This window comes from Molothrus aeneus, chromosome 5 (assembly GCF_037042795.1).
Source record: "Molothrus aeneus isolate 106 chromosome 5, BPBGC_Maene_1.0, whole genome shotgun sequence".
Classification (NCBI taxonomy): domain Eukaryota; kingdom Metazoa; phylum Chordata; class Aves; order Passeriformes; family Icteridae; genus Molothrus; species Molothrus aeneus.
Genome location: NC_089650.1, coordinates 41,483,018 through 41,507,956, shown reverse-complemented (window position 1 = coordinate 41,507,956; position 24,939 = coordinate 41,483,018). Strand labels below are relative to the sequence as shown.

At 36.4% G+C, this 24,939-nt stretch overlaps 1 protein-coding gene across 2 annotated transcripts in view; it reads left to right on the top strand.

Annotated features, from left to right (window-relative positions):
- PPHLN1 (periphilin 1) overlaps positions 1 to 24,939 on the top strand; it is a 63,973-nt gene that overhangs the window by 21,456 nt on the left and 17,578 nt on the right. For both annotated transcript variants that reach the window (XM_066550383.1, XM_066550382.1), the window contains exons 6-9: positions 4,386 to 4,636; positions 8,081 to 8,160; positions 11,166 to 11,285; positions 13,786 to 13,926. In XM_066550383.1, the coding sequence (XP_066406480.1) occupies positions 4,386 to 4,636; positions 8,081 to 8,160; positions 11,166 to 11,285; positions 13,786 to 13,926 (592 nt within the window). The remainder of the gene's footprint in view (positions 1 to 4,385; positions 4,637 to 8,080; positions 8,161 to 11,165; positions 11,286 to 13,785; positions 13,927 to 24,939) is intronic.

Sequence of the window (24,939 nt, the reverse complement as noted above, 5' to 3'; positions counted from 1 at the left end):
TTAAATCTGTGTTTTTCTGGACTCTGTTACTTTCTCTGTCCTTATCTGTGATTGACCATCATTTCTCCTTGTGAGATAAATAGGGAGTTTTAGTTTAAATCTACTTTTATTATGTAGGCTGATCTTGCAGCAAGTCTAATGGTACATTATCCATGGCAGTAAAAAGGAGGAGGACACTAAGAAGAAAGAGCAATGTAGTGGGATTTCCAGTGCCATTGAAGTGCATAGCTTTACTATTCAATTGAAGGACACAGAAGCATTTCTCACTAATGTTGCTATAATATTCACATTGTCTTATTTTTTACTCTCTGACCTGTCATGACATCCTGAGATGGTGGCAGGGAGAGAGGAGTTGAGCAGCTTTCATACCAACTGAGGTGGACAAAGATTTGCTGTTCGCTTATGATAACTACAGAAGTATTGCAAGCAGCATAAAAATCATTAAACATTTATCTATTTTCATTTTTTGGGGGTACATTTGGTATTTCTGGGTATTCTTTTCTGCTTGAAACAGTGTTTCACAATGCCTGTTTCCTTCTGCCTTCATGCAGAAAGCTGTTCACAAGATTACACTGGCAGGTCTTAATTATGTTAATTTTATTTGGAGCAAAATGCAGATATCACAAGTGCTCTATTTACTTGCTTAGTCATAAAATGTTGAAAACCAGTTGTCAATAAGGCATCTTATTGCCATTTCAAATGTTCAAATGAAAGCCATTGAAACCAGGTGCAATTCCTTCTATCTATGATGGTGTGATTCACTGTATTATCTTAGCTTAGGATAAATCTGCATAAGGATCTTTGGGCAATAACAAGAGATTATAGCAAATCTCCAAAGCAGAGCCTGAGTAAGTTGTTGGTTTGTTGCACAACTGTGTACTTTAGAAAGAAATGGAGTGAGTTCTGGGAGAGGGGTGGCTGGAATCTTGCACCACCTACATTTACTTTGAAGATGTTAAAAGTGGAGGTGTTCTTGCCTCTTCTTTTAGAGGCTGAGGGCGTTGTATATTTTATTAAATATTTTCTACATCATCTGATTCATGTTGGTAGCTCTTGCAATGTCCTGAAAAGGCAGGCAAAAGGAATTTTAGTTTAACTTTTCCTCCCCCTCCCCCTTGCATCTGTGTTATGAGGCAGAAAAAGTATTTTCAGTTATGGACAGTTTAGATCTTGACTGTTTTATCTCTTTGCATTGAAGTCTGGTGTTGCAGAAGCTATTTATAGCTTCTTCAATTTATTTATAAGTTGAAGATATAAAAGTGTGAGAGTTATTTCTAGGCAAGGCTAATAATTAAGCACAAGCCTGTAAATGGAGTGTTTAATCCGTTTGACAATAGCAGTAATCTTTCTCAGATGGAAGGGATCACAAAAACATCTCTGATTTTTTAATCTAGGTTATAGGCAGCACTCACCTGTGAATTACTGGAAGACCCTCCTGTTTCTGTTCCACACAATATGCTGTTTTGTTGCCCGTGTTCAGCTCAGTGTCAAAAATGAAAGTTATGGTCACTATAGCTGGACCATAATGTAGATGAATGTTCTAGTTGAAAAGTTGAGTGTGATGGGATATTGAAGTCCCAGAGAATAGTGGGCATGAAGTATTGTAGGCTGTTGCCCAGTAGCACCAATTCAGTGAGAGTGATCTAAGAGTCCTCTTACAGCAAAGCTTTTTCCTTTATCGCATGTGATGTGCTTCATGTAACCAAGTACCTCTATTCCTGGGCATTTTGCATCCAAGAAGTGATTTAATTTTACTTCTGAGTACTCTTAAGAGATAAACCTGACACACTGGTTTGTTAATCTTTGTTTCACAGAGCTTAAGCTATACCACTGTTCAGTTTCTCTTCTGTGGGCAACTGAAAATCTCCTCAGTGTTGTATTCCCTTGGTTTTTTGCTGTGCAGAAAGTCATACATTTGTCTGTTCTGTACTTGTATTTTGTCCTTGAGGAAACTGGAACTGATGGTGAAATGAAATAGCTGTCAGGCTGGAGCACTTCCCCCAGCTGCCCTTGGTGAATGGTATATCACAATATGGCTGTTTTTGTAGCATTTCAGAAGCTCCTCCAAGACTGCCAGCTTTAGTGAGAACTTCATGGTCAAGTTTCATCAATGTTAACAAAGATACTGCTTCCTGTTGCAACACTGCTGAGAGAACAAAATTGTGCTTTTAGGATTAAGTGTGAATCATGAACACAAAATACAAAGACTTGAGGGATGCTATATAAAAGGGATTAATTCTGTATTTGTTGTTAAGGGCAGTAGATCTATTTTAAAGTCTATTTTGCATCTCTATTAAATATTGTCCCTGCTCAATAAACCTTTTGAGTATGTGTTGGAATCTGAAGCATGTGCTTAACTGCTTTGCTGAATTGGGGCCTTCATTACCAAATTGCAGGTGTATGTTAGCTTAAGTATTTAAGGAAAAAAATAACTGTAAAACAATGCTTACTTTGTGCTGTTCAGTGTGTTATATTAATGGAAAACATCAGAAATGCTATGCTGTTGCTATGCTGTCCCAAAAAGACTTAATATAGTTAATGGCATGAATGTTCTGTATGAGATATGGTTTAGTTAAGAATTGACATGCAGTGATGAAATAAAAATTCAAAAATTGGAAGTGAGATTCTATTTTGGGGTGCATAATATTATTGTAGAATGTGGCTTTCAAATATTTTCCTGTTTAAAAGTGTGTTTCAATTACAATTTTGAAAATTCTTATGTGGATATTAGAGCATTTATTATACATGTGCAATAGCTGGGGCTCTGTAAACATTACCATAATAAACTGCTCTGTATACAAGGGTTTAATAACGTGGTCATAAAAGTCTGTTTTACACATAAAAGTGCTGTACTGGTCTGCCAGAAAGCTTGTGCTTTAAAAATAAATATCATTATTTAAAGAGAGCAATTAAGAAGGAAATGCAAGAAAAGGTGGGCTATGCCTAGGTCATTCCTGATAAACATTTGATCAATATGTTCTTTAATAAATAAATAACGTCCCACTTAGCTAGAAAAAGTAGCTCAGTGCAGGGTTAATCTAGTATTCCTCAAGCCTGAACTTACACTTCATGTCTGTTGCTACATAAAATGTTCATACATATAATGAAGATGTGCTTTCCGTGCAAAAAGTAAACCTGCACTGTGTAAAACACAGCACTGTCACAGGGGCTTTGTTTTGTGGTGCTCCCTCTGAGGCTTCTGTAGCCCAAGACACCTTTGGCACACAGAAATCCTTTGTCATCTGTCACAAATATGGGCCTGTGCCTTGCTGTAGGAATTGTACATCTTTTCTTCTCCACCAGCATAAAACTAGCTGTAGCTACGTTGTGCTCAGTGAGACCACCAGATCTTTGAGAGACATTCCTCTGTTTAAAATACTGGACTCTGATGTGAAATAGGGGAGAAGATAGGTTCTGAATTACTAGAAATGCTCTGAAATCTTGGAGATTTTGATGGAGAGGCTGAGAAGTACTTGTTGATCTTACCAATGCATCTTCTGTCCAAGGCAAAAGTGACAATTCTAGATTCAGTTGGCTTGGATGTCTTTTAGCTCTGTGATTCTTTGGACAAGTTTGAAATAATACTAGGTGGTTTTTTCCACCTTTACACATACATGCACATTAATATGATTTACAAATAACCAACACATTTGTGCTGTGGTCTGGAGTAACAATATTTAAATTTAGTAGAAAGTTTTGGTGTTTATTAAGTTATGGTTTTAAATCAGTTGGGTTTGTGACTTTTTACATTAAAGTTCAAAATTAATACTGTGTGTTGTGAGAAACATATTTAGGAGATATATGTCCTCATATTTTCATTTAAGAGTTGACCTTGGGTGGATTCATAGGTGAGAGAATAGATATTCTGCAGATTTCTTTTTGTCTCTGCTGGATATAAGCTGAAATCTGTCAGTGATATTTTGTGTAGCAAGGTGTGTGAAATCAAATGGAGAATATAGACCCTTGAAAATAAGAGAAAAACATAGCTGAAAAATGCCAAATAATATAAACACTATTTGCATAAGCATTTTTATCTATTTTAAATTAAAGCTTGATTTCCAGGGTAAGTGTACTGAACAAAATTGTGAGAGTTCTCATTTCCTCAATGTCTCTTTCTTATTGTTTAGCTGTATTGTCAAGAAATAGAAAGGAATTAGCTTCTAGCAATGAAGCATGTTAATGAAATATGAAAGAATTACCTTTTTTTAAATTTTTACATTTTTTTACTTGCTTTTCATCCCTTGCTTAGTGCTCTTAAAAACACTGAAGATTTTGGATGTGTTTGACAGTTAACCTGTTTGTATTTACCAACCGTTGCCATTGTGCTGTTCCATAAACATTGGAAGGACAAGCAAGTTACTTGTAATTTTCTGTTGTCTTCCAAGGGACGTCAGAGATGGCTTCAGAAGAAGAAGCTTCTATTCTTCTCATTATGGGAGAGATCGATCCCCTCACAAGAGGGACTCTCCTTTCTTCAGGGAATCGCCAGGGAGCCGAAGGGATTCTCCGCACAGCAGATCTGGCTCCAGTGTCAGCAGCAGGAGCTACTCTCCTGAAAGAAGCAAAGCCTATCCTTTCCACCAGCACAGCAGAAATATGTCATCTTTACATAAAAGAAATGTTTCTTCTCAGCAAGGTAATGCTGGATTAATGATGGGAACTGGTTAGTGAGGTGAAACTGCAACTCGCTGTATAAGCCTTTTTTCCTTACATGCTCTTTTTAAAATGGGAAAAGCTGACATTTTGTACTATGTGCTGTCTGCTCCGGTTGTTTCATTGTACTCTCTGTTCCCTTATGTATTTCATGTGGGAGATTGTAGGTGTTATTTTGGTATCAGGTCTAGACTGGCTGTAGGAGTTTCAGCTGCACAGTTGTATTTTATGTTATTTTTAGCATCAGCCCCTGTTATTTCTTTATGTGCTTCGTTGGATTTCCTGACAAGAAACTTTGCTTCATCTACAGCAGATGAAGATATTTCTTCCTGCAACCATAATAAAACAGGGATTTAAAAAATGGAGAAGTGAAAGTACATACTTATACTTGCTTCATTTTCTCCAAATTTTGCTAGGCTTTTGAAACTGATTGTTTTTTAGCAATTGCATTCAATGTCAAAACCTCTCAGATCTTGCCTCAAAGAAATGTGATGCATATCTCAGCTGAGTCTCTTCTGACTTTTTGAAAGCTTGGCTCTTAATATTTCCCAGAAGTCTGATGAATTATCTGTTTTGAAAATATTTGAGGTTTCATATTTAAATTATTTGGGGGGGGGGGGGGGGGTGGAAGCTTTTTTTAGTATACTACAATCTTAGCCACTCTGTTTGTACAGCTTATGTAAATTAATCCAATTTGATTTCCCATCTGCAAAGGCTTTCTAGTGAACTATGCAAACCTACTGTTCATTTTGGCAGCTTTTAAAAAAATAATTAGATTTTTTTTTTCACTCACTGAGAAGGCACATTGTGTTATTGTGTTTCCAGAGTGACACTGAACCATTATGGAGCACTTCTTGTCAAAAAAGATCTTTGTAGTTTTCTTAACATTGTTTAAATATTGAGGAATAATTTCACTCCTTACAGAGTAGAGATGGTCTTTCTATTTGGGCATTACAGTGCTTTCAACATTTTGTAGCAATACTTAGTGAACATAAATTCCGCTTAAGTGTAGGGGAGGAAGAAAAAAACAAGATAGTTAACTACTTTTCTAGAAGTCTTGTAGGTGTGCAGCTTATAATTACTAGGGACAGGGAAACAATGTTGTGAGGAAACTGTACAAAATTTTGGAATGTTTCATGGTTTTTTTAAAATTTTGAGCTTTGATTATATATGTCTATACTATATGGTTAGAATTACTCAGTAGTGGAGGTGGTGATGTAGAAGCAGATACATTCACAAACCAGAAAAGATGCTGATCAAGAGCGGAGCTTGCATCTAAGTTTTTGATATTTTCTTGTGTTTGCATGGTTAAATTCCTTTCCCAATCGCCTTTTGATAAGTTTTAATAGACCAGTTGAGTTTTACACTGGACTATTTCTTTATTCCTTTACCTGGAAAGGAGAACCACTGAAATGGCCCTCTAGAGATGACTGAATTAAAATACCTATTTACAAGGTATAAATGGATTAAACAATAGTTTTAGAATAATTTTTGGATGTGATTTGCCTTAGGTAAGCTCATGTATTGCATATTTAAAAGGAACATCAAGTGGGACATCTCATATATGTCAGCAGTACATTTAAATGGATTTACAATATGCAAAGTATATACTATTTCATGTGGAATTTGCAATATGTCATCTTTCTAAAATATTATAATGCTGTTTAAAATCGTGTCATCTGAATTGGTTTGGCCACATGACTTCTACTGAAGAATGAATATCCTATGTTCTACAGCCCTTCATACATTAGGATAAAAACAGAATTTAAACAAAGAAAACTGTGGGGACATGAAGAAGCTTGGTAAATGGAGGGAAAGGGCAAGCATTCATCTGTGATGGGAGAGCATGGAGAGGAGCAGGATGGGATGTTTAATTTTACAGATAGGGCTTTGGGGCTCAAAATAGCCACACACATTCTGAAAAAAATGGTTTCTAATTAAATCGCGTTTTTTCACTTTGCTTAACTTTGAATAATTTTCTGCCATTTTTATCAATTCATTTCATCTGTTCAGGTGCAAACATATAATCCATTCAACTGATATAATCTTTAAAGATTCAAGTCTGACAAAGGAGACATGTGGGAGGCAGAGTTAGAGTAGTCCATGAATTTAGAAGGAGGTGGCTCACCTATGGGGCTGAGAAGCAGATATCACAGGAGAAAAACTTGTGTTACTTAATGATGACAAAGGAAATGTTCTGTGCTTTGTTGCTTTGACTCATTAAATTAAAGCCATATTTAAAGCCATAATGAACAATCACATTTATAGTTCTACAAAAATATCTTCTATCCCAATTTTCATAACTCTTCAATAGCTTTTTAAATTAATCCCTTTATTAATTGTATTTATAAAAAATTAATGGAAGCCATAGTAAGCTTATATTACCTTGGCTTATTTGTGATCAGTCAACTGTTTCCAAGTCAGGGTGAATAGTCTGGTTAATTTAGGCCTACTGACAACATGTTTGCTTTTTGTACTTACCTTTTGCAGATCTCTCAGATGTAATCTGTGGACCACAACTTGAAAACTGGTAGTTCACACTGCAACCAGTTCTGTTGCTGTGGGCTGCCTGTAACTGGCCTGTGGTGAAACTATGCACAGATTGTGATTAGCACTGTGAATTTGATTTGATGTTTTGCCAATTTTAACATTTATAAGAAAGAGAGTGATCTCACAAGAAGCATCTACTCTGTGGTTGATACAATACAGAACTGTTCTCATGGCAGGTCTTGTCAGCATACTGTGGCCTGCTAAACTACCCAGTTACCTTGAGTGATTGACTGGTGTCTAATATTTCAACTGTTTCTATTATTGCAGGCATATTAAAAAATGAAATCACATCATCTTGTGGAATCATACTGATACACCCTTTCAGTTAATGATGGAAAAAAGGACAGTGGGTTTTCTTTAATGTGTGAAATGACACAGCTGTATCTTTTCTCTCCTTGGGAAGAGAAAAAGTGTTACTAGTATTTACTGGATGATGGAGAATGTAGATTTTATAGAATCATTAAGGTTGGAAAAGACCTCCAAGATGGGAGTCCAACTTTGGACCTAACACCACCCTATCAACTAGACCATGACACTAAATGCCATGTCCTATTGTTTCTTGAGCACCTCCAGGGATAGTGGCTCCACCACCTCCCTGAACAGCTGTTCCAAGCTTAGCCACTCTTTCAGTGAAAAGAGTCTCCCTGGCATCCAGCCTGAGCCTTCCCTGGCACAGCTTGAGTCCATTTCCTCTTGTCAGTAGTTGCTTGGGAGAAGAGTTCAATTCCCATCTTGCTACAACCCCCTTTCAGGTAGTTGTCGTGATAAGGTTCATGTCTGACGTGAGAAAATTTCACTGCAATTTTTCTATGTCAGTAAGCATATTTGCAATATATATCTTTAATTTCTCAGTCATTAATTTTTTTCTTAATTGTAGGTAAAGAGAGGACAGTTCAGTCACTGAAAACATCAAGAGATGCATCACCTTCAGGGTCCACAGCAGTACCTTCATCAAAGGTGAATTTTCTTTTTGATTACTTCACACTGGTTTTAGATTGTTCATTGTTGGATTTTTTTCCTCAGTTGGAAGGAGATTCTGCATACACCTGTTTAAGTGCATATTCCTTATGATGTTACTTCCTATTCCTTACCATAGGAATAGGACTTGTTCTTAGAATTCTGTGTCGTTGTATGTTAGTATTACCACTCGTTTTGACACAGACACACCTGCCATGTATTCAGTGGGAAAAAACCCCAGGCCTTGGTTGTGCTATGTCATTCTAAGTGCTTATCTCTTACACATCTCTTTTAGAGCTGCTGTGCCAGCTGATTGCCATTGTCCTTAAGGGGAGAGGCAAGTGATGTATTTTCAGTGATGTAAATAGGGAAAATAAGATAAAAGCAATTATGCACACGTTACACTGATTTGGATCATAAAATATACTTTATAATTAGTTCACTTACTTTGTTTTTAGACTCAGCACACTGCAGCTTAGTATCAAATCCTTACTTAATACACATCTTTGAGAACAAGGAGGCATTGCAAAATCTCTTGCTCTTGAGTTAATATGCAGTGTGAACTCGAGCTCTGTAAGTGCTTTGTTCTTCAGTCAGGTCTGACCTATGCTGTATTGGTTTTTGCCATCAGTTTGCAAGTATGTGCTGGTGGTGGATATCCACTTGATATAGGCTACGCAAAATGAAACTTTGTTTGATGGGAGTCATTTCTCAGACAGCATAGATATTTATTGAGTATGCATCAGCTGCAGAAATGGAAATACTTCCATGACTGTTTATTGACTTTTCTCTTCGGCCCCCAAATCTGCTAATAATGTAACTGCCCTGTATCAGTGGAGGTTTTGGAATCTGCCTTTTGGCTGGAATTGCACTGAACAGTTAAGTTACCTAGGTGCTTCACTGACTCAGAAGTAGTGACAGAAGTAGTCTTGGCAAAACATTAGCATCTCCAGAGCCAGAGTCTTACAATTTATCAATGCTTGAGAAATTAGTTGTATGCTATATATTAGAGATTAAAGGAGATAATTTTCAATGCTCTAAGTTATAATTTAGCTCTGAAATTCTTACAAAGGTGTATGTTCCCATAGCAATACCTCTTTTCACTGTAGTATCTATTTGCAAATCTAAAATGGTATTTTTATCTATAATTATTTTTTGCCTATTCATGCATATGAATCAATACCTGTTGATGTTACCTGATCTTAGCTACCTGTTTGACTATGGCATTAAATCTTTTGTGTTTTTCTTTATTAGCTCTATGGACTGTAAGCCTTGGAGGCTGTATACAACATAGAGCTCTAGAAGGTGGATGTGTGAGACAGGAACAGCTGCTGAGCAAAGTGACAGCCTTTTGCTTTTCTATGTTATTGATGAGATAAAAAAATACAAAAAAAGAGAGACTTCTGTTTTTTTGGGGGTGGAGGGGGGGCAGCAGTTTAGGGTGTTTTATGAGATGTATTAGATTGGTTGTTTCTTGAAAGTTTGCAGCCTAAATAGCTGCTGCTATTTTCAACTGAGAAATATGTTCCTGTTCTGTATCTTCAGCTGAGTGTAACTGTGCAAATACCATTACTTTATTCCGTACAATTCACTCAGGATTTAATACGTTTTTATAACATTCAACCTATAGAATTTAATTTAGTGAAACTAAATTAAACAGATTTTTTTTTCTGTATTCCAATAGATATTAGTTAATTTCTTTTATGGCTTGTGGAAATATAGCAGGTTATGTGAGATATTCTATGATTATGTTACTCCTTTCTTCTAAGTGCCCTCTTCATATCCCTGCATATTCAACTTTGTCACCTCTGACTTCACTGGTTGTAATTCAGTAATTTGCATTTATAGAAAACAGGGATTCCTATTGGAACATTGTGTTGCACTTCTCTTCTGGATTCAGATAAAGGTGGTGTCTTTATGACACAGAATCCTGGAAAGGTTCTGTGAGTTGTGTGTTTATGCCACACTACAGTACAGAGGTATTTGGATAATATTTTGTTTGAGGTAAGAACAAAAGATGTGAAGACAAAGGAGGTTTGATACTGGCCATTTATATAACTTATAATGAGCTAATGGTAAGAGATGGAGTTTCTTTCATTTGGGTTTTGTTTGCTTTTTTTTTTGTCTACCTGTTTGCTAAGATGGAACAGGCATGGGGTAGAAATTATGGCGTTTTCCAGGTAGCAGAATTTTTTGTATCTCTTTTTCAGATACCCATCTTAGTGTTGCAATTTTTAATGCTAGAGTGATATAGGTTCTTTGGGTGCTTCTATACACATAATTAATTTAAGCTAAATATCCACATAGTGGTAACAAGATTTATAAAGCTTGCTGTTCCTAAACTGATGTTTGTCATTGTCTGTTTGCTGCTCTGATAGTAAAAGCCAAAAAGTATTCTTAGAGAGAAATCAATTTTTAAACATTATTAATGTGAGAATTTCCATTTGAAAAGGTAGATTTAAAAGAACATAAAGCCGTGACTGACTCTATTATAAATTATTAGCATTCCCACAAATAGAAAATAGTGGATTTTAATGGAACCAGGTCTGATCACTTAAAGTTTGTATAAAATATTTTTTCTCCCTAATTAGCTCAGGTTTTATACCCTACCTAGTATTTAACAGTTTATTTAAAAATTTTTACAACTTTTTATGCCTGAAAATCACATTGAATTACTAGTTCACTCCACTCTTGTATTTGACTTCTTTTAGTGCCCAACAGGTCTCATAAAATTTTTCTGTTATCTCTAACCTGTGAATTTAATAAACCTTATTTGGAAGGTATAGTGGTTTTGAAGTAGTCCACTGACTTTCATTGATTTATCTTTTGTTCTCCTCTCTTGTTTCTTTTATTTTTAAAGAAATTTGACAGCAAATGAAATAATTTCAATTTTCCTGTTTTAAAATATTTTAGGGATCGGAATAACTGTTTATTTTAATTTTGAAGATTTGTGCCATGTGTAAGTGTATTTCATGTTAAACCTTGACTATAATGTTTTTGTACAGGCCTTGGAGAAGAGCAACAGACTATCAGAAAAGGAACTTGCAGAGGCTGCAAGCAAGTGGGCAGCTGAAAAGTCAGAGAAGGCCGAGGAAAGCAATTTACCTGAAATAACAGAGTATGATGTAAGATAGGATTATTAATCCACTTATTTCCAAGTGTTGCAACAATAGGCTCTTGTTTTTCTGTACTCTTCATAAGGGCATATTTTGTAAATTAATCCTGAGTTTTTTCTGCCCATGCTTTTAAATATTTGTTGAAAGGAAGTGAGAGGGAGATTAAAACCCTGAGATTTATTTCTTTTGAAAGAATACACAAAGCCACAGTACATTTTGTTAGTATAATTTGCATTGATGTTGAGCTACAACTGACACAATACAGTTTCAGCTCTCCCAAGTGCTCTTCAAGGAGCTCTTGTAGTAGTGTAGGTAGGTCTGTATGTCTACTGAACTCCTTAAAATTAGGAGAGGACTTCCAAGTCAAAGCATGAGTGTACATGTAAAACATAAGACTTGAGGAGAGAAGCTCTGGTTTGTTGAGTTCCATTTCAAGCTGTGCCAGCTTACCATGTCACGTATTCTTTTTCAGAAAGCTGTCCCTCATTATATTTAAAATAAACCTTACCTTGTTACTGCAGTGGGTATATTTTTTATTTTCCCCAGAATCCTTATTTCATTATTAATCAATGGTAATTATTTACCAGTTTATTCTGTTTTGTTTTCACCCCTTCTTGTCTTTCACTCCTGGCTATATTGAAGTGGGATTATAGCCCTTCTCAGTCATTTGTTATACTGCTCTTGGATAGGATATCTTTTTTGGGTTCTGATATGTTGCTGAAAAATGTATTTTTCATTTAAAGCAACCCAAATATTTTGTACTCTAAAATAATCTGTTTCAATTCTGTGATAATTTTTTCTTTAACTTTCATTTTGTTTCAACTTTAGAGGCATTCTTAAAAAAAGAAAAATGGTATCTACTTCACAAAGTCATGTCTTAACCTTTCCAATTAATGGGTTTGATTTTTTTATTTGTTTGTAAATAATTTTAGGGAAAATGGATGTATTTTGGGAAGTATCACATTTCCACTTTTAGAATATAAGGGCTAGGTTAGAGAAATAAACTCAATCCATATTTATTTGAACTTTCAAGTCCTGCCCATTGATGTAATGGGTGAATGCATGAGCAGCTCCTCAGTAATGGTCAGGAAGATCTAGTTAGATACATAAACTGGAAAAAGCAATTAAAAAAAGAAAAAAGGGGAGGAAGTGTTAGAATCAAGAAAAAGCAACAGCTGATCCAAAGATGAATACCATATGAAGGAGAACAGATGCATGAACATTTCTGGGAGGTTCAGGAGAGAAATATCACTGTGGTTCTTGATTAGGGGAAGGTAATGGAGGGGAGGAAAGAACAGAGTGGGCCACATGGAGAAAAGTTGTTTAAAGCATCCTCCATGCCTCAGAAAAAATTGCAATGGGAAAAAGATTAAACATATGGAATCAAAGTGAAGCAATTGTAGTTGGTTGTGGTACAGTCTGAGATGATTTATTGACTAAGAAAGTGGGCTGTAGAAATGCTAATGAAAGAGGTGGGGCATCTCATTCTGAGTGTTAGAAGAAAGGATTTCTTACCTTGATTAGTAGGCTGTCTCATATGAATCACAAGAATTCTTAACTTTTTCCCGTTTATCGTACAAGTGCTTAATACTTGAACTTTGTGTTGCACTGAGCTTTTTAGTAGCCTTCACTCACTCTCAGGCATTTCATTCTTTACTGGGATAGCAAGATTTGGGATTCAATCTTAATGGTTTGTGTTGCTGCTAAGGTTTGAGCATATGTTTACAGGACTACTTAAGCTTTTTACTTCCTTTTTCTGTCTAATGCTTTTCTCTTTCATGTTAGTTAAGTCTTAAGATTCTTTAACTCTATTTTTGGATAAAAGAAACTAGTTTTCATCTTCTTCAATTTTCTAATCTATTAGAAAAAAAATTATAAATTTGTTCCATAATACTGGATTTAAATAATTCTGTAAAACAAAATTCCTATATTTTCTAAATAAACTCCTTGGAGGTGGCATGTGTTTTCTTTGGAGTAGGAATACTGTCTTAATTTCTGTTTTAGAGAGAGAAATCTTCAAATCACATGTTTGCTTCTGCTATACGATAGTTATTGCAATAATAATTAATACTAATAATATTAACCTGTGGCCCTGAATGCTTCAAGAGTTCTCCAAAATTTTTATTTTTTTGATGCCTATGCTTTTGCTACTTTTATCCTTTCCCAGAAGACTAGTCACATTTTCATTGTGGATTTTTCTTGCTTTCTGGTGTTACAAATCCCACATACACAAGTTTCTTCTCAGTGGATGGGCAGGTAGAGGTTATCTGACATCATTGCCTCTACACAGTTAAGGCTGTGTCACAGGGGGTTTTATCATGTCATGTTTTCTATGTGTTTAAAATCTGTATTTCTGTGTCTGCTAAGATTATAGCAATAACACTTCACTAATAGTCTTGATGTGCAAACTTATGTATCTGATGACTGTGTTTGGGCTTTTGGGGTTTTTTCATCATACTGTGATTTTTTTTTTATCTCTAAAGACTGAATTTATTGTTTTTTTCTTAAGGCTGGATCTTCAGCTCCATTATACATTGAGCAAACAGAGGAAACAGAGGCAAATCTAACAGACAGTACAGAATTATACGAGGACAGCCAGCTTCTAGGTCGTTCAAAAGCAATTGCAACTAAGACAAAGGAGATTGAACAGGTGAGTCTCTTTGGCATTTTGTCACTAATACACTAATGATTTGCTCTGCTAAAATTACCTTGATTTATTTTTTCCTCCTCCTTGGAGTGTAATATGAATATAATTTGATTTTTCAAGATAATGTGGTATCATCACCAACAGTTTAATTCTGAAGAACCATGGCATTTATTTGCACAGGGAAATTAAGGGTAGTTTTCTGCAACTTACATGCAACAGCTGCTGTTTTTCAAGCTAAGCTAAGACAATGACTACCTCTTAATTCTAGTGGCCTTTGTTCAGTTGCCTGTGAGGCCATTTCCTGGGCTGCAACACTGTTCCTTTTTATTGACACTTGAAAACCAGCTATCTACTCTATTGTTTTGGGGGTTTGTTTTTTTTTTCTTCTCTTAGTATTGACTTTGCCTAATCATGTTCATGGTGGGCACAGCTTTCCATGTGTGTGGGGTCTGGCTGGGATGGAGTTTTACCAGAGTGTGCTGCAGCTGTGGGAGCCGTGATGCAGTTGGTGTATCCCTATGTATCTGATCACAGGGTCACAAAGGGCCTAAATAGGTAGGACCAGATGCATAAACTTAGGATTTTTTAAAAAAGACAAACTGAAAAAAAAATACATGGGCTAGGAAAAGATTTTTAAAAAATAGCTGTTGTGATAAATTAGCCTCATGCTGGTGAATGTGTGGTTAAGTTTCCCTAGGCCCTAAGGACAAGGTTATAGTGAAAACAGATGAAAATTTGGTCATAAAACCCAAATATTGTTTTCCATATGATCTAATGCTACTGTGTTTGGTAGAGTTGGCACTTAATTCTAGGAAAATCTAGATTATGTTCTATAAAATGAATCTTTTAGAAACTTAGCTCAGAAAAGCCTGAGGAATAACTTAGGTTTGGATTTTGCACAACCAGTTTCTTCTGCTGTTGATTGGAATATTGAAGCTGTCAGCTTCTGCAGAATTTAAATAAGATTCTAGAATGATGCTAGAAGTATTTTACTGAATTGAACAAGATGCTTATTTTCTTATAAACAAGGACTGTGAATTTGTTAAGAATTAGACAAGATAGTTACTTAATCATTAAAATTAAGACTGGAAAATGATCTACATATTTTTCACATAAACACTTAAAATTAACTTCTGGATCTGCAGTTAAATTTTCTGGATTTTTATAAGATTGTTGGGATAGAGCTGATTATTTTCATAATCATCATGAATATCATAACGAGTTATCATAATAAAATACTGTGAATCTTCCTACTATGTATGGAATCAGTCTGTAGAAATTTGTATACTATTCTGTTTACTTTCAGTTCTCAGCATCTAAATGTAAATTTAGCTTAACATTTAAATCTGTAAAGTGAACTGTAAGCTTGTACTTTTGTAAGAAAGCTTTTTCATAATTTATTTCTGATTGTCTTGAAGATTCAAGTAATAATAGAAACATTATTTGGTTTGATGGACTTCTTTGCAGTTAAATTTCATTCAACTGTTTAATGTAATATTTCTGGAATGTAATTTTGTGGGAGGATTACTAAAATAAAATGCTGATTGCAAAGACTTATGCTGCAAGAATGGTGAAGCTGTAATCCTTCTGCAAAGCAAGATTTTCAAGATGTTGCTTTTCAGTATGCTCTAGTATGGACAGCTAGTAAGATATTTAAAATAAGTAAGAAATCTTCATTTCTTACTTACTTCAGACAGGGCATGTGCCACTGGGTATATGTTAAAGAATTGGTGAGGGCCCAGCTAATGTCTGAGGAAGTGAGGTTTGACCTATTGAACTACTTCCACTTCTGTCTCCTAAATTTTTCTTTCTCTCAGAGCACCAGATCTAATGATGTTTGCTTTTTGGTTCATATTTATCCTCAGCCTGATTGCCAAGTATTTCTTGGCTGTTCCAGACTCCTGATAAAGCCTTCTTTGCTTTTCCCTCTCCATATCCATTTGTCTCAAAAGCTCTAACCTGGAAAAGGAACAAAATTTTCCAAATATGTACTTCATAGGGTGGTTCTGTTTCCTCTGGGAAAACCCAGAGGCAAAAAACCTGTGCTGACAGAACATGCACGGTGTCGCAATGGGCAAATCCATTGCTGTGCAGCAGGGAAACAGGCAGTCTGATGCCCTGGGCAGGAGGGAGGTGGCAGCTTGTGATGTAGTCTGTTTTTTCTCTTAAGAAAAGCAATCAAAAATATCCCTTGAGCAATTGAATGAAATATTCATACAGGTGTTCTGTTTTAAATGAGTCCATGGCAGTATCTTGTGTATTACTCATATCACTCATTTGTGAAGTTGCCGCTGCCTTTTCTCTCAGCTACAATAACACAATTGCCAGTTTCAGAATTTTAAATGAAGTGTGATTGTAAGTGATCACCGGGGCTCATCAAGAAAGTAGTTGTATGTTATTTATTTGATGGGGGACTTACTGCAAACAGTGATGTAAAATGATGTCATTTGAAGAAAAGTGAAGTTCTTTGTGCGCTGATGATGACAGGGCAAAATGTGTCAAACCAAGGGCTAGTTGCTGTTTGCTATATAGTAACTATCTTCTAGGAGTCTGCAATTGCTTTGCAAATATTAACTGAAGCTGACACAAAGAGAGGAAACTAGAAGTTCTGCTCACGGGTAAAGGCTTGGAAAAATCCAGACACTGTTTAAACAGAGCCAAGAATGATCTGTGTCACTCTCAAACTAGAAAAACTTTGAAGTATATATTTCATTTGAAGTGTGTCAATATTACTTGGAAAGGAGGGATATGGTTGCAGATGCACAGATGCTTGAAAATATTGCTGAAGTGGGACTGCAGATCCTGGGCATTTTTTGTCTCATCTTTGAAACAGCAGGCATAGTGACATTCTTGTAGAAACACCTAGTTTGTATAGGACTTCCCTCAGCCCAGCTCCTCAGAACAGGGCCTTAACATCAGAGCGTTCAGGGCGCTGTCAAATTGAGCCCTGTGTATTTGTGGTGAAGGAGGCTCTGGTGTTTCCCTGGGCAGCCTCTTCCAGTGTCTTGAGCTCTTTGTCTTGAGCTCAGCTGCCATCACATTCCAGAACATGGTTTCTTTCCACCAAGGACACAGTTTCTGCTCACTACTTCTCTTGATGGCTTTCTGTCTGCATTCTTGAACTGCAGAATCCCAGCTCCTTGGTGCGGTCCCCTGCTTTTGGGACCTGCTCTGCTGGGAATGGGCTCTGCTGCTCTCAGGGAAGGGTTGATTTCCCAGAACCCTCTGGCTCTGACACTTCATGATTGGGAGAATAGGTTTTTTCTGGCACTTTTGCATGGCAGGTACTGTGGAAATGGTTCCCTTCAATCCAGGTGCAGACTATTTTCAATCTTTGTTCTTCTGCATGGAGTGGAAATTGTGCAGCATTAACATGTATCTCATATTTTAATATAGCCCATGATGTGTTTTTTAATGTTTTGTCCTTAATTAAAAGCTTTGGAGAGTTTTGGTTGGGTTTTTTTTTTTATATTTTTAAATAGAATACTGAGATAATGAGCCTTCTGGGTTGGGATGTTTTTTGATTTTTTGGTTGGGGTTTTTTTTGAAGTTAGGTGTTTCCTTAGGTCTTTGAACATGCATTTCTCTCTTTTCTTCCCTTTTAGAATTTTGAAATTAGGTGTTAAATGTTGTCTGAGCATTTGCCTGAGCATGGTGAGGTAGAACCCCATGAAGCAGATGCTTAAAAGATTGGTCTGGTTACTTGTGAACAGCGTTGTAGTGAATTTTGCATCTGCATGTCAGGATCAATGAATGTCTATAGTTTGCTAATGTAACCATTTCATGCACTTTATAAATATCTTTGCATTTAATGGCAGGCATTACACATTAAGTTACTATTTTGGAGTTGTTTAGTTTCTGGTTTTATATAGTTAAGGATCAGCTTGTGCTTTTAGCATGTAATGTGCTGAAGTGTGGTGTTTTTTTTCAGAAGTGATAACAAATGTGTCCCTGGTGTTAAATTCATAACTGATGCTATTCAGCATCAGTGTTGCACAAAAGGCTATCTCTTTGTTCTTCCTTCATGAGCACGGGTAGCAGGGATTCTTGAAATGTCTTATCTTGTCTAGACATCAAGTCTGTAACACTGTGTTAATTAGTCAATTACTATGTGTCCACTTTTCTTACATGTTGCATATTCAAGTTGGAGTGACATGTATTACCTCTGAAAATCTATTCTTTTCTGAAGAGAAATTTTACCAAATGACAATTTTACCAAGTACCCTACTTGATTCTGTCAAAAAAATCAAACCTCTGTGTTTCTCAGTTTGGCTAGTACCACAGATTTCTGGCATCTAAGGAATTAATTAAGTACAGGAATTAATACATTCATGAATGCTTTTTTATTCTTAATGGAATCACTGACTGACTGTATGCTTTCAGTTCACCAATGTTTTTAAGTGTTTAGCAGAACAATATTTTTTAATGCTTAAACATTTAGTTTAATTGCTTCTTTAGTTGACATTCTAAATGAATATTGCTTGTTAAGAGTCCTCAATAGTATTAATGAGCTGTTGCCCTAATGGGACTGCCTCGTTGCTGGAAGATGCTGAAAATCAGAGATCTTTCTAAAGCTTGTGTTTGAAACTTCATAGCTATGGTGCATAGAAAGAAAGACAAATGGGGGTGTGACTAGGTCTAAGCTGTCCAAATTCTGTTTCCAGAACTTCTAAGTCCTTTTCTTTTTTAGGTAAATTACTGACATCTCTGACCTAGAGTTACAATTAAGTAAGAAAAATAGGTTTCAGCAGTTACAGTGTGTGTGTGTGTAGTTGAGAAGAGCTGTTTTCTTGTTCCCCTTCTTGGTCCTAGCTCTTGTTCTGGTAAGATCTATATAGCAAAAGCTGAGTTGTCTTTGTGTGTACTTGTTAATGGGCCTCTGTTCTTTGGAGATGCTGCTCTGAGAGAAGACTGACCTCTCACAAAGTGATACTTTACATTGAAAGGACTTTGTTAAAATTTTTGGGTTTAATATCAACAAAACATGACTAAAATTATACAGGCATTTCTGTCATAATAAAATAACTACAGTTTGTGTAGTGTATGGGAGTTTACTGTATGTCCCCAGCCCCTCCTGTGTCCTTTGCTAGTTTTGTTTTGCTTCAGGCAAAACTATTTTACAGTTCTTTAACAGTATAAAGATGAAAGAGGTTGTAAATATGAAGTAGCTTCTGCATCTTGGCTAGGGATAGGCTCATGGTAAATGCATTGGAAAAGTTTTGTAAGGCTTGGCTGTGGCAGATCAAGTGTCTTAAGTTTTAGCAGTTTTAGTAAAATAAGTAAATTAATAAATTGGAGTAATGGGAATCCAGCAAGGGATGGAGGATGTCAGAGCTGGCCTTGGCGGTATCTTTTCTTTTGAAAAGCTCACTTCAGCTGAGCCAGGGAAACTGGTTACTGTTTCCTTTGATTAGCTTGTTGATCTGCTTGTGCTGTTGCTCATTTCAGGCAAAATTATCTAGTTTAGAAAAAATCCCCTAATTAAAATATAAGTTAAGAAGTAGGTGAGTTAAGTGAAGCTGAAGGAACTGGAACAGTAGCTAAAAACACATTAAAGGATTATTTCTGGTTGGGGATGAGGTCAGACATGCTTTGTTTCCGACTGGAGTAGACCAGACAAGAGGGGCAGGCCAGATGAGAGTGAAGATGGGCAAGCTGTAGATGATCACTCCTTCCTAGCTCTGCTGTGGTCCTTCAGACCTTCTGTACCTAATACACAGTGACAAGGCCTTAACGACGGACTCATCATCATCAGTCTAATTTGGTTGGTAGCTTAGTACTACATAGCATGCCTCCTCTGAGCTTATGTTTATTTTACTTAAATGTAACTTGTAATTAAGTGTGTTAATTTATTTTTTCCTAATAAGAAAAACATGTGTGTCAGGTTTTGTTATTTTGCCTTAAGCTTCTCAGAAAAATTGATGATAACTCTTTTACTTAATTATATCATCTGCCTCTGTGGTTTATTACTTTCCTTGTATCAGTATCCCTCTCCTTATGTATAAAAGTGATTTATTTCTTTCTACATATTCTTAGACACCTTTTCTTTTATATTAATTCTGACCTGCTAATTTTTCTATCTTTCAGTGTTTATTCTAGACTTCCTTTTTACCATTACATAATCAAATCAGTCACATTGTAATGCTTATTTGACCTCTATATTTCATGCTTGCCTTAGGATTTTTTTTGTTTGTTTTCTGGTTTTTTTTTGTTTTTTTTTTTTTTTTGTGCTGGGGTCTTTCAATTTTGCAAATATGACCTATTTGTTATAAATTTGTGTTTTCATGTTTGTGAAACTACAAGAAGGAGAATATAAAAGGTTTTGGTCAGTTTCTTCACTGTATCTTTTATTCTCCTTATGAATACATTTATTTAAAGGAGGATACTTGTAAAAGGACATGAAAACTTTAGCTACTTTCCTTTTCTTGTGTTTGGGCCACCATGCTTTAGAAGCTGTAATCCTGCACTTTGCATTTGTCCAGCTGTGTTCTGTTCCCTTTCTGTGGACATTAATGGGTTATTTGGTGTGCACTGCTGTGTTCATAATTAAAAAACTGCTGCATATGCAAAAGCAGTGCAGCTCATTTTTCTCAGCACCTGAAGGTATGGTTTAATAAGGAATTATATTACCACATTGCAGATTTTTGCCAGCAGCTTTTTTCATTGGAAAGCTGATAAAAAGTGAGTGTTATTTAATAGGCAGTGCTCATAGGGAAATACTTCTAAGAGAATTTAATACCAGAAATGTATGCATTTATCCAATAACAGTGGGGTATTTCTTAGAGGGGATTGAATTAAATGTAAATCACCTTTAGCTTTCACCACCATTTATTGAAGATCTTGTTTGCCTTATGTTTTTTCATGTAAACAGTTTTAGGCCTGTGCTGATCACATTATTTTGAAGTTGCCAAATGCTGGCTATTCAACCCATTGACAAATGCAGAGTTTTTGATGTAGAGGCACTTCATTACCTGATCAAGCAGTCTGCAGACTGCAAGATCTCAGAGGATTGTTTGCTTACAGACATTCTTTAAGGGCATTGTTTACAGGTGTTACAATTTGGTGGCAGATCTCTGGAAGACTTAAATGGGAGAGGGCTAGTAATTAGGTACTTGATTAAATTGCTGGAGTCAGTTGAAACCAAAAGAAATGTGAAAAAAGGTTGTTCAAATCTGAAAGACAAGATCAACTTCTTGTTCAGATAAAGTGAAAATCTAAGGAGTTATTCATTAAATAGCATTTTTTCAATCAAAAGCTGGTAGTGATTGACTTGAAATTTCTGGTTCTGTTGTGAGAAACCCAAAGAGCAAAAACAGGATGAAAGACTTGGAAACCATAATGGTGAGTGGGCTGGAAAGAAGAAAGATTAGTTTCAAGAGATGATGAGTGTCAACAGGATTGGAAAAGGTGTTAGAAAGAGAAGAAAGTCACTAAAAATGTGTGGGCCTGGATATACAATTAGGAATTAATTTTGAGAAATTGCCTACTGAAAGAACTGTCAAAAGTTGAGATGCTTGGAAGGATAAGCAGAATTGACACTGGCAAACCTCCTGGGAATGATGACGGGTAAAAACCAGAAATGAATCATCTGAGCCTTGATAAAGGCAATAGTTCCTGTGGGAGTGAGGGTTATTGTTTTTGTGGGTTGGATCTTTTTGTTTGTTTATTGGGGGTTTTGGGTTTTTTTTTTGATGGTGGGTTTTTGTTGTTGGTTTTAATAACTTGGATTTAATTCAGAGGATAGATCCTTCTCTCCAGCTTGGTTCCCAGCTTATTCTTACTTTAACAGAAGGGCATTTGTGCATTTAAGAAGTAGGTTAGCAGTGATGTTTTTTTTATTTTTGAACTGTTTTAAGGATTAAAGATAATTTTATCTCTTAGTAGGCTCAATGCACTGAGAATTAATTTTTTATTCTTACAACCTACTGTCTCTTCAGCATTGTAACTAGGGAAACTTGCTGCTTCCTGGATTGAAGCAGAATAAGAACAGAATCAATCCTGTATACCTAGTAATTTGATCCAGAAATTTTAACTCCCCCAGAAAGAGCCCAAGCTCAAAGAATTACTGTCTAGCATCTCTACCCCCAAACACTGATTATGTATTAGCTCTATCAGTCTTCCTGATACAGTCTGAGCACTGATCTTCTGAAAGACTTAGGAGACAGGAGTCCAAGTGGTGCTTAAAGCAAGATAGATATAGGGCACACAGAGCACAACTTTTCCTCATGTGTCATGAGGAAAAGTTTCATAAAACCACATGTGATGATGGGATGGTGGTAACTCAGCAAACACGTAAAAACCCAAGGAAAGTGGCAAATGAATGGTAGTGGCAGGAGGGTTGGTGACAGGGACTTGATGTTTGACATGGAAGCTGGTTTCCATTTCTCCTGCACTGACAAGTACTTTCAGGCCTCAGGAGGTTGAAGCAGACAGCAACAGAAGAGTGTCACACACAAAACCCGTAGGTAGGGAAAATCTGCTGAAGTGTGAATCTACAGTTTTGTGGGGTTTTGTGTGTCTTTTACAGACTGTTCTTTATACAACAGAAGCTTGATTTGTAGATGACAGCTTTCCTGGTGCTTGTAGTTTAATCCTCTAGCCCATTTGTAATTTGATTTATATACAACACTGACTCATGTATAAATATAGGATCATCTGTGACCAAAGACACTTTACTGACAAGTTGTGTTTGTCACCTGGTTCTTAAATTTATGTGTTGTATCTCAGTGTCTCACCTAGCCTGATGTCCTCTTTCTTTTGGCAGTTGTTCCATTGAGTAGGTTAAACTCAATATGTTTTAAAGATGGGTAAATTATGCCTATTCATTTTCTTTGCCCTTTAAAATGCAGGATAATATTATAGTTTTAAAAGGCATCAGAATTGGGAACTTTTCTATAGTTAAATTTCCTAAATTATGTGGGGAAAAAATCTATAGTTGCATAAGTTGCTTATGCATGTGCTCCTTCTTTAAGTTATGATTATGAAAACATTAGATTTTTATCTTGGGGTATAAATGACTAATGTACATCACCATTTATTGCTGAACCACAAAAGATCACTTTCCTGTTTTGTTTGACTTTTATTTGCATTGGTGTGGTGACTTGAGTCTTCAGTGGTTAGGACATACACTTGTATGGATATCACAATGGCATGCTTTACAAAATATGGCATAAAAACAAGGGCCAGGATTCCCCACAGGACAAAGTTTATGGTGTGCCTGTTTTACCTTTCTACTTTGACTAATAGAGTCAGCCTCACTTGAAAAAAAAACACAGAAAGTGAATACGGACAAAATTGAGTGCGTCGTGTGTTGTTCCTGCTTCTTTACTGTCTCGTGCTTCTTGAGAAGTAGTGTACATACATTAATTTTCTGCACTGTTGAACTTCAAGTACTGCTCTGAATGACACTGATAACCTGTAATACATGGGTTTGATACTGTTTCTTCAAGGTTTAATTTGTTTGTTAGCAATCTTTCCCCTTCTCTTTAATCCAGATAGCTTAAATACTTGATCCCATTACAGCATAAAATGTTCTACTTACCTGTGCACTGTGTGCTTACTTGACCCCAACTACACACCTCACAAGCAGTTTACCACCTTTGTATAGTAAATAATTTATGTGTTAACTTTTTTGGTCACATGCTACCTAAATTTAATTTTAAAAAATCCACTTAAGCATTTTTAAACACAAAATCATAAATAGATTAGGATATGCTGACACAAGCTTTTCAGAGATCATCTACAGCTGGAAACTTGCCCATTTTATTATGTTTCTTCTTCACTTGGCTTCCTGGAGAAACTATCTTATGCAATTTCAGTATCTGTGCTGTGTATCTTTTGACTCTATTGTCTGATTTCAGCTAAATTCAATTTGGGGATAAACCAAGATGATTAGTTGTTACAAGCATTATGAAAATAGGCTGTAAGAGAAACTGTATGAGTTCCAGTGAAGACTATATTATGATTGCATCCCATTATACATCAAGAAGCCCCTTAAGCAAGTGCTGCAGTCAAAACCAACCTGTAGCACTGCAGACTTCAGCTGCGCGTTACAAAGAATTTGGGGGCAACCATAGTTTGAGGAATTTAATCTGTTTTGTACTGTTCCCTGTGGTACAAAACAGAGATTTTATACTGCTATCACAGAAGTCTTTGTGGGGCTTGACCATGAATCAGATCAAGAAAAAGAAAGAAGAATTTGTGGACACTTACTTAACTAGTTCTCTTAAGCACAGTGTGCTTCCTTAAATGTGCCTGCTGCTACAAGAGTGTAGCCACCCTGTGCTGTGTGCCGAGCCCCTACTCTCTGAACATTCAGATCCTGAAAGTGCTGCTTTAGACACAGTAATTTAATCATCAGGCAGAAATCTATAGAAAGCTGTAGTCTTTGGTGGTATTTGCACAGTAACTGTTTATTCTTATCATAGGGAAGATAAAACTTGAAGACGTTTTTGTTCAGTTTCTAAAGCTGCTATGACCGGAACTGTCATCTTCCTTTAAGACACCTCACCATCTCCTAACATTGACAGGATTGCTTCTACATATTTTTGAGAATTAACTCACTTGGAAGCGCTAGTGCATCATTAAACACCCTCTGAACAGCCCCTTTCACCTGGCTGTTGGAGCCAGACTTTGATTTATTGTGAAGCAAGCCGGCCCTTAAGTTCTTGCGTCTATTTCTAGCTGAGGAATGAGGTGACCTCAGAATTGGAGGGTGGAGGATATCTGGAAGAGATGAAAGGATTTATGGTGACAGGAGAGGTAGGGTTAGTAACTGAGTGTGGGAAGCAATGAACAAGGGTGGGACTGGACTCTCAGTTGAAAAAAGAGAGATTTTTGCCAAGATCAGGAACTGCAGCCAAAAGGGTGGGGGAAGGAATGAGATGGGGAGCATGGGTGGAGATGGGAATTAATTCCACAGAAGCTCTAAAGCCCATGGGCAAATGCAGTGGAGTTTCTCCCTGGCTGGAGGGTGGAGACGCTACATCATGCAAGAGAACCCGCTGCTATTTCTGG